This window comes from Vombatus ursinus, unplaced genomic scaffold (genome assembly GCF_900497805.2).
Source record: "Vombatus ursinus unplaced genomic scaffold, bare-nosed wombat genome assembly UNPS02014813.1, whole genome shotgun sequence".
Taxonomy (NCBI): Eukaryota; Metazoa; Chordata; class Mammalia; order Diprotodontia; family Vombatidae; genus Vombatus; species Vombatus ursinus.
Window position 1 is genome coordinate 25,980,432 of NW_020954591.1, and position 20,255 is coordinate 26,000,686.

A 20,255-nucleotide genomic window follows, 5' to 3' on the forward strand; every position below is an offset into this window, starting at 1 on the left:
ACCCCCTCTTACCTCAGCTCCATTAGTTCTACCAGGAGAAACCTGCTAAAATGGGATTCCCAAGAGTAGGCTCTTTATTCACTGGAGGAGTATCACTCCTTGGGCAGGCTAAGAAGCAAGATTTTTTAGTTCTATTTTTTGCCCTGCTCCAGTCCTCTGTACTTTGTCTGTGTTTTGGCTTCTTCATTCACTAACCTGGGAGTTGTGCATCTGGCATCCCTCACTAAGGGTTTAGCTAGAGTCAGCCTTCATAAATGAAATAACCGACTCATCACTTGGAATCATTATAATCAAATTTGTGAATCTAATGGCAAAAGTGACTTGATGATAAATAAATCCTAAATCAAGTTTGGTTTAAGAAAGGAAATCATGACATAGCAGTAATTCTCTGAATGAGATGCCCCTCCCCCCCCCATTCTCCCTCACCTCTTTTTAATCCATGGCTAATCTACAACCTCTTTTTCACTTCGTCACACTTTCCATTCTCTTTGGATCTTTCTGCTTCTAAGAACCCTTTCTTTGCCAGTTTATTGCTTTGTAAACTTAAGGCTCTTAGCATTCTATCCTTTTGACTTAACACACTGTTCTAGGCCCAAGGATTGGGTCTTCTATGTGTCTCTATTTTTCTAGCTGCTTTATAATAATTATTTGGTAACAGCAATGTTTCCTGCCCTTACTGGGACTGGAGGACCCCGAGCTGAAAGGCTTCCTTACAACTCCTCACAGTAAGGAGTTTTAATCTTTGCTAAATCACAACAAATACCCCAATAATACCCACTACAATAGAGAGAACTAAAGACCTAGATTTCCTCCACACCCCCTGCCATCTTCCTATTGTGACAGAATAGGACAGCCTACTACAAAGCCTGGACTAAGTCAGGTCCCTGACCCCTTCTATACAAAGCTACTGATATTCTCTGTGGTTGAACTGCAGACCTATTAAGTATCTGAGACTTCTTAACCCCACCCACTGTCCTCTTGTCCTTCCCTAAACTCTTAATACAGTTTTGAGGATAAGTTAAAAATAGTCTGAGACAGCAAACATCTTTCCTAGCCTTTTCACAGGATTTCTAGTACTTCTGGTAGCCTTTCTTTATGTTTTGCTTTCATGTACTATGGTTTCCTTCAGTTCATGGACCAGGGACAGTTGTGTCCAGCAGTATTAAAAGGGCCTAATCTAGGAATCCCAAGCAAAGTTTTAGACACTGGGGTTTTTTTTTTTTTCTGTAACGAGAGAAAGAAGATTGGGAGTAGGCTTGACCAGAATTCATCTCTACTCATCAGATTGTAGCCTGCAGGCTAGAGGGCAGTTCCTCTTGGCCCCCTGTTATATTGTTTACCTTTTGTCATCCTTATACCACTGGAATTCTGCTGAAGGGACAGCAGATGCTTCACACTGCAGCGTTCCCTTCTGTCCTACAGCAACTCCTGTGCTCTTAGCCTCGGAAATATAGGGTGGGTCTAGAGAGAGAGAGAAGTACCAAGAGCATTCTGAAGGTCAACTCTTACTGCACTTTGGCTTCAAAGTCCCCCACCAGCCCTCTCTTTACATAGTGGAATGTTCTTTGTCTTTCAGGAATTGTTCTCCCTCAATCATTGTCTTACTTGGCATCACTCTCCACCCACATCCCTGTTGCAATACCTCTTGCCTTATTCTTCCTTGAAGTACCTTCGCTTACCAGTCAATTAAAAGTCATATTCTTTTAAGCATTTCATAGTGACACTTCAGCTACCTGGCTACACAGGATGAGTGTTGCAGACCTTAGGTTGAGAAGATCCCTAAGTGATGATGCTAACCAGCTCAGTCTGGCCCAGGAGGATGGATGATGTATTCCTCTCCTACAGCAGGTCATTAATGATCCGTGTAAAAGATGTCTCTTTATGCCTGCCATATCTCCACACCATTCCCACTAAAATCAGAGGAGAGGGGAAACCCTAAGGACACTCACAGTTCACGGTGACTTTGACTCTCCTCACCACTGGTGCTGCTACATCATTGGAAGCACTGCACTCATAGTCTCCAGACTGTGCCCGGGTGATGCCCTGAATTTCCAGGTATTCATCTTCACTCATGAAGCCAACAGCTGCAGGAAGAAATAGGGAGATGTTGTGAGACAAGGTGGGGGAGTGAGAGGAGAAATTAGAATCAAAGAATTTGGAGCTGGAAAAAAACTTAGAAATCACTTGGCCCAGCCAACCCACTCATTTCACAGACAAGAGAAGTAAAGTGATTTGCCCAGGATCACATTTGAGCAGTGGTTCTCAATATGTAATCTGGGGCCTCTTGAGGCCTCCCAAGATCCTTTCAGAAATTCTGTGAGATCAACGCTATTTTCATAATAATACTAAGATTTTAATAAAATCAATATAGTATATATCAATAGATATGACTCACATATCAAAAGCTTGTTGAGGTCCTCAATTCTTAAGAATGTAAAGGAGTTCTGAGATGAAAAAACTTGAGAAACACTGCAAGTCTAGTGTTCTTTCCATAATATTACACTCTAGGACCAGGCTTAGGATATAAGATACATGGTTGGGGCAAAATTTTCACAGTATCTACACAGGATTAAGCCATTTTCAAAGATTGGTCACCCCAAAATCATGAAATATCCCTGATCCCTCTACCTTATACTACCCCCTGATATTCCTACAGGGCCTACTACATTATTTGAATTCCTACCAGTTCTGAGTATGACTCTTAGAAAACTGTGTGATTTGTCATATAGGTCTTTGAAGTGTCACGATTCTACCAAACCATTAAACTCCTGAAACAAAGATAGGTACTCAGTTCTGGGGCACTGTTTAAGGTACTGGAAATTATATAGTAGAATAAACACTAGATCAAAATCAGGATACCTGGATTCTAATCTTAGCTTTGCTACTTACTTGTGGCCAAGTGGAAGTTACCTCATCTCATTGTCTCATTTTCTTCATCTCTAAAATGAGAGGGTTGTACTAAACAACTACTAAGATCTCTTCCATTTCTACATTCTATATCTCATATCCCATAATATCATATTCATGGATGTGAGTCTGTTAAACTAACTAAAGCAGCAGCTACCTAGCAATAAATGTAGACATACAAAAATGCATATAAAGAATAAAAAAAAAACTAAGAGTAAAGGGATCAAATGGAATTGTGGATGATAGCAGAGAGAGAGAGAGAAGAGGATTTAGATGGACTAAATTCAGTTACTGACCTATGGGATCAATAACTATTCCATGAGGTAATTTACCTGAAGGAACCCCTTAAGAGAGGGAACCTCTGTCCATGATGCTGGTATGATCAGGCCTAGAAGATAAACTTTGTCTCATTCTTTCCTGTAATTTCCTATCTACTTAGTAAGGCAGTTCAGTGGGTGCAGGTCCATAAGAGATACCAGAGAAGGCCTGTCATTTGCTTGTTATAATTTTCATTACCCTCTTTTTGAGTACTTAGTTTTTTTTTCAACTTTAACAAAGTTTATTGCAAGTCACATTTCCAGGACATGACCTACCAAGAAAATTTACCTCTACAACATCTAGTGGTTTCTCTCTCTGTTTCTTATATTGTGAGGTATGATACTCTTGTCCTTGGATAGGGGAAATCAGGTATCACTGTGCCAGGGTAGGTGTGACTTGTCCTTTATATGCCTTGGAGAATAAGATTCTCTTGTGGTGCCCTGCTCATCTATACATATTTTGTGGTGGAGTTGAAGAGAATTGGGACCTGGTAATGGGCTTGCAGATTTGGGATGGAAGCTGGCTCTCAGACAATTGTATTGTTAGACATCTGTCTAAATTACTAATATTATGCTCTCTTCTTTGTTATAATTCTCTAGTTAAAAGGAAGGAAAGGCCTCAGAGCAAGCTGTCAGGAAAGCATCTACCAACAAGACTTGGATATACAGAAAATTTTCCATAGTAATCTCTCTGACTCAAGGGGAGCTTCTAGCTCACTCCTGTAGACACATGCCCAGAAAAACAATAGTGTCTTCCAAGACCTCTGCTCTCTTCAGAGAAAAGCAAACAGGGTTAACTCTCTCCAACAGATTCCCACAAGAAGAAACTGAAGTGGGTCACACCAAACTTAGATATGAGATGAAGGAAAGGGCAGTGACCTCAAAAAATGAAAGCTATGTGATTCTCCCAGACCAGCATAGCCTGTCTTCCAAGAAATATTCACCAATGGGGCTATCAGTCTTTGGAATAATGGAATAATTATTCTGATAATTGTCAGCATCAGTTATCTTCTGATAAGATTCTTTATATCAGTCAGTAATTATCCCTGAGACATAATTACTAAAAGTTGCCATCTTACATGTATGATCCCTCACACCTGCACATTAGCTATTCAACTGCCAGCTTTCCATTGAAATAGATTGTGGATGCCCGAATATACAGTAATATTGTCCATATCTAATTTCTAATCTTCCTGAGGCTGACAGACTAATGGGTGCCCCAGGAACTTTAAAAAAAAAATCCGTGCTTGTTGACAGAACATTCTTAGAACCTGTCCTCACCCAACAGCAAGAGGAGAAGAATGGAAAGAAATGAAATATCACATAAGAGAAGTTTCATAAAAATGTCTTTCATTAAACCACCACTAACAATAGGAACTCTCCATCTGGTACCTGAGTCACACTGACCTTGTCAATAATCACTGTAACATGACTGGAGGTGATTATTCAGCACAGATTCAATCTCAGAAGAACTACCACAACAGAAATAGGGCTTAATGAATATTGATGTAAAAATTATAAATAAAATACCAGCAAGGAAATTATAGCAATATGTCACAAAGATCATACCTTATGCCTAGGTTGGATTTATACCAGGAATGTAGGACTGGTTCAATGCTAGGAAAACTATCAGCTTAATTGATCATACTAATAACAAAAATAAAAACAATAGAAATCATATGATTATCTCAATAGATGCAGAAAAAGCTTTTGACAAAATACAACATACATTTCCATTAAAAACACTAAAAGAATAAATTGAGTTTCCTTAAAATGTAAAGTAGTAACTATCTAAAACCATTAGCAAGCCTGATCTGTAATGAGGATAAGCTAGAAGCCTTCCAAATAAGATCAGGGGTGAAGCAAGGATACCCATTATCACCACTATTATTCAATACTGTGCTGGCATTGATAGCTGTAGCAATAAGACAAGTAAAAGGAATTGAAGGAATTAGAATAGGCAATGAAGAAAGAAAACTATCATTTTTTGCAGATGATTTGATGGTATACTTAGAGAATCAACTAAAAAACTAGAAGCTTTCAGCAAAGTTGCAGATTACAAAATAAATTTAAATAAATCATTAGCATTTCTATACATTACCAAGAAAGCCTAGCAGGAAGAGACAGAAAGAGAGATTACATTTAAAAGAATTGCAGACAATATAAAATACTTGGGAGTCTACCTGCCAAGACAAACTCAGAAAGTATATGAACACAATTACAAAACACGTACCACAAAGTCAAATCTAAACAACTGGAGAAATATCCACTGCTTATGGGAAGGTCAAGCCAATATAATAAAATGACAGTTCTACTTAAACTAATTTACTTATTTAGTGCTATACCAATTAAATTACCAAATAAATTGTTTATAGAGCTAGAAAAAAAATAACAAAATTCTTCTAGAATAACAGAAGGTCAAGAATATCAAGAGAATCATTGGAAAAAAAATGTGAAGGGAGGTAATCCAGCAGTACCAGATCTCAAACTGGATTACAAAGTGGTAACAATAAAAACAATCTGGTACTGGCTAAGAAACAGAGTGGTGTTATCAGTGTAACAGATTAGGTATACAATACACAGTAGTTAATGACCATAGTAATCTAGTGTTTGATAAATGCAAAGATCCTAGCTTTCAAGACAAAAGACTCACTATTTGACAAAAATTGCTGGGAAAATGGAAAGCAGTTTGGCAGAAATGAGGTATAGACCAACACCTCATGCTCACATACCAAGAAGAGGACAAAATGGGTATATGATTCAGACAAAAAGAATGATTTCATAACCAAATTAGGGAAACATGGAATATTTTACCTGTCAGATCTATGGGTAAGGGAAGAATTTGTGACTAAACAAGAGATAAAGAACATTATGATATAAAATGGATAATTTTATTATATTAAATTAAGAAAAATCAAATATTTATTTAGTATTTTATATTTGATTCCATCCTGTAATTTATTTTATTCTGTGATTGCCTGAGCCATGTTTCTTTGTGTCTGAGTTAAGTTCAGAAGTTCATGAGTCCAGAAGTTCAATTTTCCTCTCTAAGTTCAAAAGTTAAGTTTTCCTATAAGTCACTTTAATTGAAAGAAAATTGTTATCTCTGTACAACTAGCTGCCCTTGTACTATTGTTCTTGAAGGGTGCAGGTAGATGCCAGGGAGTCTGGTCTGTTATCTCTATGACATTGACTGTCCTTCAAGAAAGTCTGGTCTGTTATTGCTTTGACATTAACTAGCTATGCAGCTAGATACCACCAATGAGTTTTCCATATACCACCAATGAGTTTTCCATATACCACCAATGAGCTTTCCATAGCAACCAGATGAAAGGAGGGGGTCTTGTCAGCCCTGCATTCCAGATGTTATTATATTATTTCCCATCTGTGATGTGTCCTGTTCTTTGTTCTCTTGTACTTCCCAAAATATATGAAGGCTAGTAAGCCTCATCTCATGGTCTTTTTGGCTTATAGAGGATCTGAAAAGACCTCTTTTATTGGAAATAGCTAGTTTGAGCAATAAATTGAATGTGCATAGAACTTTGCACCTCAGTTTACCTTAATTTCAATCACAACAATTACAAAGTTTTTGCCCAAATAAAACCAATGCAGTCAAGACTAGAAGAAAAGCAGGAAACTGAAGCGGGGGGAGTGGGAGTTATAGCAAATTTCTCTGAAAAAGCCCTCATTTCTCAAATATATAGAGAATGAAGTCAAATTTATAAGAATACAATTCATTACCAAAGAGATAAATGATCAAAAGATATGAATAGGCAGTTTTTAGACAAAGAAATTAAAACTATCTATAGTCATATAAAAATGATCTAAATTACTATTAATTAGAAAAATGCAAATTAAAACAATTCTGAGGTACCACCTTAGACCTATCAGATTTACTAATATGACAGAAAAGGAAAATGGTACATGTTGGAGGGGATGTGGAAAACTTGGGACACATGCACCCTTGGTAAAGTTGTGACCTAATCCAATCATTCTCAAAAGTAATTTGGAACTATGCTCAAAGGGCTATAAAATTGTGCATATTCTTTGGCCCAGTGATACCACGACTAGGTCTGTATCCCAAAGAGATGTAAAAATGGGGGAAAGGACTCATTTGTACACAAATATTCACACCAGTTCTTTTTTGAAATGGCAAAGAATTGGAAACTGAGGGGATGTCCATGGGGAATGGCTAAACAAATGGTGGTATATGATTGCAATGGAATACTAGTGTGCTATAAGAAATGATGTGAAGGCTGATTTCAGAAAAAAAAAAAAAAACAGGGAAAGACTTACATGAAGTAATACAAAGTGAAGTGAGCAGAACCAGAAGAACATTGTACACAATAACAGCAACATTGTACAATGATCAACTGTGGATGACTTAGCTATTCTCAGCAATACAATGATCCAAGGCAATTCTGTAGAACTTATGGTGAAAAACGCTAACCACGCCCAGAAAGACAACTGATGGAGTCTGAATGCAGATCAAAACATACTTTTTAACTTTCTTAATCTTCTTGTTCTGTGTGTTTTCTTTTGCAAAATGGCTAATATGGAGATATATTTTACATGACGACACATGTATAATCTATAGCAAATTGCTTACCTTCTCAAGGAGTGGGAAAGAGAGGGAGGGAGGGAGAGAATTTGAAACTTAAATTTTTAAAAATATTAATGTTAAAAATTGTTTTTACATGCAATTGAGAAAAAAATAAAATAAAAATAAAGGGAAAAAAACAGAAATAGGGGACCAAAGGGGTTTTTCTCCCAATCAAACTAACCTGAACTTACATCTCCTTTACATTATTGTTGTCTAGAGCAACTTCTCATTTGGGGTGGGACATAGTCTTTTTTGTGACAGGATCTGTTTGTGCTCTGCCTCCTTTCTATCTCCCTGAAATTCCTCCCATTTCTAGAATATTCCAAAAACTTCCCCTGATATCCTATATCACATGCATCCTCACTGATTCCATGCCTGTGAGACATAAGGTGAAAACAATAAGAGATGCCTGAGTAAAACCCCACTCCTCCTTATGCAATACTTTATCCTCTTTAGTATCCCTGAACCTCCCTGATACATGGACTGCTGATGGAAGGCTTAGTAAGAACTTGGTGCAACTTGGAGTTGATGGTGCCATATAAAGGGCCTACTGAGTTATTCCACTGGTCTATATAACTCTTCCCTTTATTCCCAGCAACAAGTCACCTCAAATGTATAAATGACATCCCATACTTGCAAAACATATTCTCTTCAATTAGAACAAAACATAACTTTATTCCTGAGGCATATAGCTTATTGGATCACATATTAGGACAATGAGGGACATTAGGGACTACTCAGTCATAGAATTAGAGCTTGTTAGATTTAAAGCCAAAAGGCTCCATCCAGCTATGTGAATCTGGACAAGTCACTTAACTTCTCTCAAACTCAGGGTGTTTATCTGAAAAATGGGGGTTATAGCAGCAGCTACATCCCTGGGATTTCATGAGGATAAAAAGTGATATAGGTAAAGTGCTTTGCAAATCTTAAAATCCTAAATAAATGCTATTGTTAGTTATCCTATGTCCTCATTTTATAAATGAGAACCTGACATCTGGAGTAGTCAAGTACCTTGATCAAAGTCATGTGGGTAGTAAGTAGTAGAGCCAATATGTGAACCCAGATCCATGACTCAAGGAGGTGAAGTTAAAGGATTTGTTCCTGGTCACACAGAAAGTAAGTATTCAAGATGATATCTTAACCCAGGTTGTCTAACTCAAAAACCAGTGCTCTTTCAAGCAGAGAATAACAAAAGAACTACCTAAAAAGGAGTGAAGAGATGAAAATATACACCTATCTTAGTTCATTAGCAAATGAACTACTAGAAAGCAAGGACTGCATCTTCTGTTGTTCTCTAGAGTACTTGGCACACAGTGAATAATCAGCATACTATCAACTAATGATCCCAGCACTGCACAGAAGGATTCAGTTGTTTCCAAGTGCTGGCCCTCCTAATAGTATCAACAGCCAACTTTTCTTATTCAGTATTATTTTCAATGCATCTTTTCCAAGTGCAGAAATATGTATGACCTTGATTGAAAGGAGAAAATTGTAAAAAGAACAGAAACTGAGAATGTCATGAGTTTTGTTTTGTGTCGTTTGGAGGGGTTGGGTTTTTTCCCTGCCTCAGTCTCACATTTGTCAGACTTTTCCCAGCCAGGATACTATAATTACTGTGCAAAGCATCTCGGAGACCAGTGTCACACTTAATATTCCCATTAATTTTAAATGGTAGTCCTTGGTACATATGTGTGGCAATCGGTGTCATATTTTAATTAGGCTTGCCCTACACCATCTGAAATTAATAATAGCTCGAATTACCAGTGTAATTTATAAATTAACAGTGCCGTAGCATTAGGAGATAAATTAGTTCTGGACAGCTGTTTCTGGATTGAGCACCAATGTTGGAAAGATGACTTGTAGAACTTTAAGTCTCTTGGGAGGCTGTGCATTCCACCACTGAAGCGAGAAAACAATAGGACAGAGAGTCCTCTGGGTCTCTTGTTCTCCCCTCCCACTATGGTTACGTGGCTAACTTACCTCCCCAATCAAGCTGTCATTGTTAATAATATCACATTGTCTTTTGACTGCACTGAGTTTTCAGAGAAGAAGTTTATTATTTTTTTAATGGACTATTCATGTGGCACTCAAAGAAGCGCCTTCCCCTGAGAAATTCATGTTTAGACATTCCTGGGCATACAGAGAAGTATATATGCCTGCAAACCTGGGTGTTTAGAATCTAGGATGCAGTACATTATAGAGAAAGGCATGTGTGTTAATGCATGCATGCATCTATGTATGTATGTATATGTGTGTCTATCATCTATCTGTCTCTATCATCTATCCGTCTATCTTCCAGTGTTATCACCTTGCCTTTATAGGTAAAGTGCAACTAGGAAGAGACAGTTGGTGGCTATGGGTATTTAGGAGACAAAAGCCTCCCCTAACTCAATATATTGAGTAGGATTTCTGCTGTAGGAGGATTCCCACTGAAGTCCATTTATAAAAACCAAAGGGATTCTTCCTTAGTCTTTCTCCAGCAATTCACAACTACAAAAACCTGAGATGACAGTACAAAATAAAGGATACTGCAAAATGGATACATCTCCCAATAATTATTATTCATATAATATTTACTTTATGTGAGGTATCCACAACAATGCCAGAGAAAAAGAAAATCAGCCCACCGGTCATAAATTTCCTTCTGGCTTTAAGTGGTGAGGAAGGAACCTTTCCCTCCCTCTGCTTAAAGAAAATGCTAGAAGCTGAATTTATGGAAATAATAAATCAAATTATTTCATTAATATTGCTTGATCCTTACCCATCTAGGAAGATCTATGCCACTATCATTGGCATGAAGAGTTTAAAAAGGATATGGAAAACAAACAAATAAAAAAAAATCCTCAGAGAAACTACTCCTTCAAGTATTGAATGAAACCCTTGATTAAATAAATTCTCAAGAGACCCAAATTCTTGACAGGTAAAATATAATTTGATCCCCTTTGAACAAATAGCACAGAGCTAATACATTTTCATTTAGAATGCTGGATTTTTTTTTTAAAGAAATACTTTCTTGGGGATAGAGCTGCTGGAATAGTCTTCCTAAAATAGTACGATGAATATCTCACCTGACCAAATACCTAACATCATTCCCTTTAGCCTATCACATCAAGTCAAAATTACACCTGGCTTACCAGGTCTTAAATAGTTTGTTCCCAGCCTACCTTACTGTTGTTCACTCATTCAGTCATATCTGACTCTACATGACTTGTCCATGGGGTTTTCTTGGCAAAAATAGTGGAGTGGTTTGTCATTTCCTTCTCTATTGTGTTCCCATTTTACAGAAGAGGAACTGAGATAAATAGAGGTTAAATGACTTGTCCGGTGACACAAAGCGAGGAAGTATCTGAGACTAGATTTGAATTCAGATTTTCCTGACTCTGGCTGGGTGCTCTATCTATTGTTATCTTCTAACTGTCTTCACCCAACCTACCTACTCAGGGTTCACTATCCTAGTAACTTTCCAAATCAAAATACTCCTCCTCATGGGTGTGCTGGTAAATATTTAACAATTAGCTCTCTGGGGGGAACAAATGGGTCCTTTAACATTGCATTTTAATGCACTATTAACATTTTCTCCTAGGGTATTGTATGACTCAAACTAGTTAATGGAAGCACTTAATCTTAAATTACTATATAAATGCTTGTTTGTTGTTAGACTGTACTGTAGTCACCAGGACTCTAGTGATAATTTCATTCCCTGAATCTTCTACTGCACTCTTACTGAGCTCAAACAATGTTCATAGAGTATATAATACATATATATATATACATATACATATACATATACACACATAGCAGAGTATGTTCATATGTATGGCTGTGTTGGTAAATGTTTAACAACTGGGTTCTGGGTGGGGGGAGTGTGTACATACACTTTTAAGTTTCATCTGCATTATTAACACCTTTTTAAGTACAGACAATCCATAGAACTATAAATGATGATTTATTTGATGAATGATGATTGCCCATTTCTGAGCTATAAATGCTTACACTGAGAATTTAACAATCAGCTTGTTAGAGCTGGCTCTAGCACAACCCCAACTGTCTCCTTTACTTTCTTAAGTCTAGATAATCAATAATACAATAAATTAAGACCCAATTTTTAGTGTTTGCCAATTTCTTTGGTGTAAATGCTCACATTCACTAGCCTCAGATCTAACTCTAGAACACCAGGACCACCTCCCGGCCAACATTCTCCTATATGTATTGTCTCACTGTATTAGAATGTAAGCTCCTTGAGGGTAGAGAGATACTGGCTTTGTTTAACACACACACACACACACACACACACACACATTCTATAGCATTTGGCATATTTCTTGGCACATAATAAGCACTTAATATTTTTTCATTCATTCATTTATACATAATCTAATTTCACTTCCTGATACTCCCTAACATATACACTACAATGTGGTGAAATGCAAGGAGCCTTGGGCTGGGTGTCAAAAAACTCATAATCCAGTCCCAATTCTACCACTAAATGGCTGTGCGACCTTGGTCCAGTCACTTCATTGATCTAACTCTCATTTCTCATCATGGTTTTGTCAGACATGTTGATCTTTATGGTCTTTTTCTGTTCCAGTGATCTGTGCTTTTTCTCCAGTCAAGGCAATCTCTTGTCTTTTCCACAAATTAATTTCCTCTCTTAATCTTTTTCTCATCTTGTATATCCTAGTTAAAATGGCCCTTTTCCATCACCAAAAAGAGTACTATCCATCTTCCAAGATTCAGTTCAAGTCCCACTTTTTTCTATGAAGCCTTACCTGACTATTCTAGCCTTAAAGGATCTTAACCTTTGTTTTTTCTTCTGAATTTTTGTTGTACTTGTAGTCAGTACAACACAGTTTGTTACTTAGAAAAACATAACATTTTATCTGGAATGGAACTGTGACAGATAGCCTAACCAGATACCCTTATTTCATATATGAGAAAATGGAATCCCAGGGGGGAAAAATTTATGTGACTCACCCAAAATCTTATAGGTAGTAAGTGAAAGAGCAACGGTTTAGAAAATAGGTGCTTTGACTCCCAATCTAAGTGATCTTCCTAATAGCATGGTTCTGCAATAGTTTCATTAAGATGTACTCTCATCTTCCCACATAGGCTGTTTTTGAGAATAGGGACCTTTCCTTACATCTCTTCTATTTCCATTTCCCTCCAACTCATCTAAGAAATTGTTGAACATGTTCTATAGAGGGACCTCAATAGCTATTTTCTGAATGATTGGTAAAGATTGAACTATACACTGCATTTAAAAGAATCTCAGAATTATATAAGTTGTGAGTTATGAGGCAAGAAATAAATGATCAAAGGATTTACGTAAACAGTGCTTAAAAGGAGAATTCTAAACTGTTAACACGATTATAAAAACTGCTTAAAATCATTAATAGCAAGATGAATGCAAATGAAAACAACTCTGTGGTTTCAACTTGCACACAGTAATTTGGCAAACATGACAAAAGATAGAAAATAGTCTGTGTTGGAGGTCTTGTGATAAGATACTCATACATGGTTAGTGGAATTGTAGATTAGTCCAACTCTTCCGGGAGAAAAAATTGAAATTATGGAAAAAAAGTAATAGCGCAAACTTCTACCCCAGTGAATTTTTTGAGAGCAATATGCTTCAAGGGATGTAAAGACAAAAGAAAGATTGTATATATACTAAAATATTAATAATAGTCCTTTTTTGATAGCAAAGAACTAGAAACAAAGTACATACCTTGGGAAATATAAATTATGGAACATGAATATCATGGAATATTATTACACTGAAAATATAAACATGAATGTAATAGAACATTATTGCACTATATAAAAATGAATATAAGGATTTCAGAGAAATATGTGATGACTTATAAGTATTCATAAGCAAATCAAAGTAAGTAGAACCAGAAAAATAATATATAAAATAATTACAAAAACAAAAATAAAAAGGAACATAAAACAAAATAGAATGTTACATGAGTAATGATCCATATTTTCTCTGAAGAAGAGAAGAGGAAATGAATCTCTCTCCTTTCCAGAGAGGTGGGAAACCAGGAGTGTGGAAAGCTGCTTTTCAGATACAATGAATGTCAATTGATTTTATTTTCGGCTTTATTTTATTGTTCCCTTTACTACAAGGGGATAAAAGATGCAGGGGGAAGGAAGTATTGGGGAAATGTTGCTACGTACAAACAAAAGACATCAATAAAACTTTTTTTTTGAAGTAGAATTCACTACATGGAAAACTAATTTTTCAGTCAGACTGGAATGAACATTTTTTATCAGATGAAATTATGCTTGTTTTATACTTAGGATTCTCATGCTATGTCCAGGTCATAAGAAGACATGATATTTTAAAAGCTCTCCTTAAGTAATTTAGATGAAAATCTTTAAGGTAGTGGGTCTGACCATTGTAGTTTTTTGATGTTTTTGAAATTCTCACAATTTTACATTATAGTATAGTATATAACTATTAAATACTCTATTATAATCCCCAAAAGTATAAAATAAACAAAATAAATCAAAGTAAGATAAAATAAAGGAACCCAGTTCTTTGAAGGGCCACTCAATCCATTTTACTTAGTTTATTCTCATGTCAGGAAGACCTGATTTCAAATCCCACCTTAGACTCCTTACTAGCTTTTGTGACCCTCGGCAAGCCACTTAACCTCTGCCTGCCTCAGTTTCTTCTGATGTAATATAGGGATAATAAGAGCATCTACATTTCAGGGTTGTTGTGAGGATCAAATGAGAAAATATTTGTAAAGCATATAGCACAGTTCCTAGCACATAGTACACACTTAATAAATGCTTGTTTCCTTCCTTCTTTCTCATGTCATTGTACTCCCAAAGGAAGGGACTCTCTTCTTCATAATTTCAAACATTAGTACAATATTTCTGTTTTCTGATTTACTTTGAATATTATTATTATTGATGTCTTTTCAGAAAATATTGCCTTTAAATATGTAATTTTAAAAGGTTTGCTGTATACTTAGTATGACTTATTTTTAGTCTTGGGGCCTGTTACTTTCCCATGGGAACCCATCTCAAGGTTTATAATGTAAATCAATGGGAAAATATGATTTCATTAACAGAAATTTGTTTTACAGCCAATATTGTAGGATACAGCTATTCCCTTAAGTGGAATCTGCCAAGCACAGCAGGGAAGCAAAGAGAGTTGGCTACTTTCTCACACCTGAACCAAAATCCCCTAAGGAGCAAGAAAAGGGATGAGCTCAGCAGTTTACAGACAACTGAAGGGCAAGCTTCTTGCCCAGTGCTACACCCTTCAAAATCAATACTCTTTTGGGATGCAGAAATCTGAGCTTCAGAGTTCAGAGGTCAAACATTAAAAGTGTCTGTAATTGAATAATAATAATAGTCTCTATCATATCTGGGCACCTCAGACTAAGCTTGTCAGTAGCACAGATGTAAATGTTGAGGACGCAAGGACACAGCTGGTTCCCAGCTTAATTTTATTCTAGCATGTATAACAGCTGAGATAATTTCATTGGCTCCCCAAAATGGAAATCTAGGAGAATCTTGTTATAACCTCTTGTTATTACACAGCTTTGTATTCCTCCCAAGTTAAATTATAACAATTTCATTTTTTTCCCCTTTTTAACAGGGCTTATAAAACACCAGAAGCCTATAAGGGTGAATATTAGTGCTCCGACACCAGTGTTATAAAACTGTTCTGCTATTCTAATAACCAGTCTTATCCCAAGCCCTATAGTGTCTGGGAGTCTACTGTGGCAAAGGAAGCCCTGGGGAAAACCGAACTGCATGAACAGCTGCCTTTGATTGGCACTGCTTTGATATAGACCTGTCTAACTAAAAATGAAGTGCTCCTGCTGTTGATGTATGCTTTCCACCAATACGCCAATGTGTTAATGCCAATGTGCCACCACTTTAGGAACATTCCAAAAAGGCACAATGGAAAGACCACTGAATTTCAAATCAAAGGGCATGGGTTCAAATCCCAGCTAAATGCTACCTACTACTTTTTTTAAATTTAATTTTTTATTTTTTTAAATTTACTTTTTGTGAGGCAATTGGGGTTAAGTGACGTGCCCAGAGTCACACAGCTAGTGAGTGTTATGTATCTGAGGCTGTATTTGAACTTGGGTCCTCCTGATTCCAGGGCTGGTGCTCTATCCATTGTACCAACTAGCTGCCCCAAAATGCTACCTACTACTACTTACGTCACACTGAGCAAGTCATTTGAATTCTCTGGTGGCCGTTTCCTTTGAAAATGAAGGGGTGAGATTAAATCAGTCTTTCTGAACTTGGAGTCCATGGAGCACTGGAATTCTATGAATTTAATGTCAGGGGCTTGCAAAGCAATATACATATCCACTCTGAACTAGTTGCATTGAAAGCAACAATGAAAGTTATGGAATAAGATTATTGAAACTTTGATCACTTCAACTACTTATATCCAAGTACTATATAAAGGTTAGCAATTATTGTTATTAAAATCTCCAAATCTGCGAAATAGCATAAGTTGCCATCACTCTAAGTGACATAAGTATAATTAATAAGCAGAGATATATTTGTAGACTGAATAAATACTCCATATTTATGTATTATTTTTAAAAGGCATTTGGATGTCATTATAATGAATAAGGCACAAACTTATTTTAAAATGTTACTGAAATCATAGAAGTTTTTTGGGCAGAAATTACTCAGTATGTCTTATTTCATGTGAGGAGTCAGCAAACTTTTTTTGGAATTACTTAAAATGTCTGGGAACCACTGAGCTTTATAATGGCTAAGGAATTCTTTTGGTTTTAAAGCCTAAGAGCTTAAAATCAAGAGCAAATAAAGAGCCACCCCCCTTTTTGTAATAAGAATGCTTCTTTTACTAAGAATTAATCATAGAGTTCCCTGAAATAAATTATATATATGCACTCAAAATAGGATTTCATTTACAAAAAGAAATCACCACAGTTCAGGAGTAAATCTCCAGAAAGTGAGCTACCCATTTGTCAGGTATAGTTGAAAGAAAGTTTGATTTTATAACTGTGAATAGAAGGTTCTTTTATGGCCTACACTTGGAGGACAAGGAAGGCAGCTAGCTGAGATGAGTGTGCCAGATGCTTTGTCTAAGGATGAGCAAGACTGAAGGTTCTTTCTGAAGAGGGGCCTAGAGGGGTGGAGTTGTTTTGTTTTTGTGTCATTTTGTATTGCTTTGACCAGCCGCAGCATGGGCATCTGGGTATCCAAAAATGAATAGAAAATTAATCATGTATAAGACATAGGGGACAAGTCTGGCGAAAGAAAATGGTGAGCCTTTCTGAATAGTTTCCATTTTTCCACAACAGATCTTTTATCATACTTTTCATAATATTCTTTATGCCAATTGTCATAGGCTTCAGAGATTGCCTGATCCAATTATCTCATTTTCAAGATGAGAAAACTGAAGCTCCAAGAGGCAACTGATTTGCTCCAGTTAGAGTCAGGATTGAACACAGGTCTTCTGATTCCAAGGCAATGCTCTCTCACACTATCTGGTTCACCTAGAATGTTTTGACTATTGTCCTCTGTGTCATCTCTATTGTCTTTCTGTGTCAGGCATAGAGCTTTTTCTTTAGGTACAGGATACTTGAACTCTGGCTGATTTTAATTGATAACTTTGTCCTCTTAGGCAAATCATTTGACCACTCTGGATTCAGTATCTACCTCTGCACAATGATACACTTGGGCTAAGTGACATCCAAGGTCTCTTCAATTTCTAACATCCTTATGTAAACATCTAAAAATTAGGGCTTTCTGATTTTTCCTACAGATCCTGGCCCCCAAATTACACTGTATTTACTTGGCATATATTTTGGATTTTGTGAAGCAATACAGCATATTAGATAGAAAACAGGGAGATTTGGGTGCAAGACCTGCTTCTGATATGTCCTACCTATGTGTGCGACCATCCTCAAGCCACTAGGCCTCTTGATACTAGCAAGCAACTCTCTAAGATGACAAATTATCTAACTATATGATCTGTATCAATCAGGAATTTTCACATTGCAAATTCCCTACACTGATAATTCACAGATCTGACCCTTCAAAATAGATATAATATTATATATATGTATGCATATAAACTTACCTGTCTCTAATTGAATGTAAGTCTTTTGAGGAGAGTAACTCTTCCTTTTTGTCTTTGTATCACTAGCATATAGTAGACATTTAATAATGCTTATTAAATTGAAAACACTAGCTCTGGAGTCAGAGTATCTGGGTTCAAATCTCAATTCTGAAACTTACTACCTTGGTGACTTTGGGCAAGCTATTTGGTTACTTTGTGTCTCAGTTTCCTCATTTGTAAATGAAGGGATGGGAGCTGGGTAGTCTCTGAGGTCCTCACTCTGGAACTGGGCTCTATGGTCCATGAAAGTTATTGAATTAACAGCTGCCCATGGCTGTATCTCAGCCACAATATCATTTATTTGGCTGTTCATAAAAATGTTATTGCCAATAAAAAAGCATAGAAATGCTGACTCTTTGAATTAATCTATTAACCTTTGCTCTATAAAGACAACAAAAACCATCTCGATGGAAATATTAAACATTGACTTGGTAGATATCAAATTGCTTGTATGTGCCTGCCTGGTTTTGACTCTTCTGTGTCTCTGTCTCTCTCTTTCTGTCTCTCTGTCTGTTGTTCTCTCTCTCTCTCTCTCTCTCTCTCTCTCTCTCTCTCTCACACACACACACACACACACACACATATCATGCATAAGACTGCAAAAAGTAATTTGCTCCAATTTTTAAAAATTACATATTTATAGATATGAAGTCTCTGAATTCCACCTCACCCCCCCAAAATGACATTTTTTCATTTTGTGAATGGGAGTGCTGTGGGAAGCACAACTGGCCTTTTGCATTAAAGAAGAGTTTTGGCCTAAAAGAATAATTATATAAAAATGATCCCTTCTTACTCCACAGAGCTTTACCTCACATATCTTTGAGACCGATCATTTTGCTTAATGACATAAAACTAGTTTTCATTTCAGCCAGGACTTCAGAAGGCAGCACAGCTCTGGCAGTAGGATTCTTTCCAGTTTGGAGCATCATTGTGAGGCCTGTCAACTCAGTTTTGCATGCAGACCCTTTATTACAGGTGATGATATCAAAGTCAGAAAGCACACAGCTGGATATTTGGAGTTCACAGCTTGATGTCTGGAACCTGGATATTTGGAGGACTACAGCTGATGGCTCCTAAAAAAATCATCTTTTGACTTGTAAACTCAGCCAATTTGATCTGAAAGACATTGATAGGGAATAAATATAGAACTCCAGCGTCATATTACCTCAGTATCTTAGCTGTTTGCTTTCTCTTTTTTCTAAATCTCAAGAGATATAAGTGGGTAGAGAGTGCTGAGGAATATGCAAAATTTAATTGGTTTGAACTCTGTAAGTCTGACAGTGTAAATCCCAGCCTCCACTCCACTCTTTCTCCACAAAATTAACCTCAGCCAAGGTTGAACATGTTTTAAAAGTATATTACTTCCATTTCTTCTACTGAAAAGCCCACTACTTGGCTAACAATTAGCATTCTCAATTTTGGACCAGTTGGTATGCCCTGGTCATGCTATCTTAGTTATGACTTGATCAGGAAAGAAAAAAATAACTTCATTCAGGTGGGAGAGAGAGGAAGTGAAAGGGGAGGGTAGAGAGGCTATATGGCTAGAGCTAACCTCATAAGGCAATAAATATAGTCAAGATTCTAATAAGAAACAAGCAAGCTACCACCAGAGCTGGGATAGAAAATTCTCAGAGGCCTTAGGCAATGTGCAAGGTCCATCCATTTACCCATAATCAGCACACAGAGAATAGGCACCAGTACATGTGGATCATCCTTCCTCCTGAAAACACATAGAAATAGCTATGGAGAAAAAAAAAATTCTTCTAGTGTAGGAGGGGATGAGCCCAAAGAGAGGAGAGGTGATTGAAAACCTTTCATTTACAGCAGTTAATTACAGTCTTCAAGCATGTGAAGAGAAATTGCAGCCTTGCAAATAATTCTCAAAGAACATGAGACCAGCAAATTGTATTTGGCTGCTGAATTCACATTTGGGTGGGTCCTGCCCAAGGTTTGCCCTTCCCTTTCTTCTCTCCTCTCTCTACCTTTTTGGCAGATTTAGGCAACGCATGAATCTTTCTGCAGCAAACTCAACCAAGTGATTGTCCTGTCTTCATCATAGGCACCCCTAACACACACACACACACACACACACACACACACACACACACACACACACACACACACCCGTACTCCATGTAAGAGTTCCATGAAAATTATACAAGAAAGGTAACGGAGAAAAGAGGGAGAATTAATATTTCAATACACTGTCTGTTCTACCCTAATTTCTATTAAGGCCCATATGTGAAGGCAGGGGTCAAGTTTCCTTAAGAGGCAAATTGATATAATGAAA

General features: G+C 36.9%; 1 protein-coding gene across 3 annotated transcripts in view; it reads right to left on the reverse strand.

Moving 5' to 3' along the window:
* Positions 1-20,255, reverse strand: part of NTM (neurotrimin) — a 1,238,439-nt gene that overhangs the window by 26,921 nt on the left and 1,191,263 nt on the right. For all 3 annotated transcript variants that reach the window (XM_027835123.1, XM_027835124.1, XM_027835125.1), the window contains 2 exons: positions 1,950-2,084; positions 1,341-1,461 (listed from right to left, as the gene is read on the reverse strand). In XM_027835123.1, coding sequence (XP_027690924.1) covers positions 1,341-1,461; positions 1,950-2,084 — 256 coding nt within the window. The remainder of the gene's footprint in view (positions 1-1,340; positions 1,462-1,949; positions 2,085-20,255) is intronic.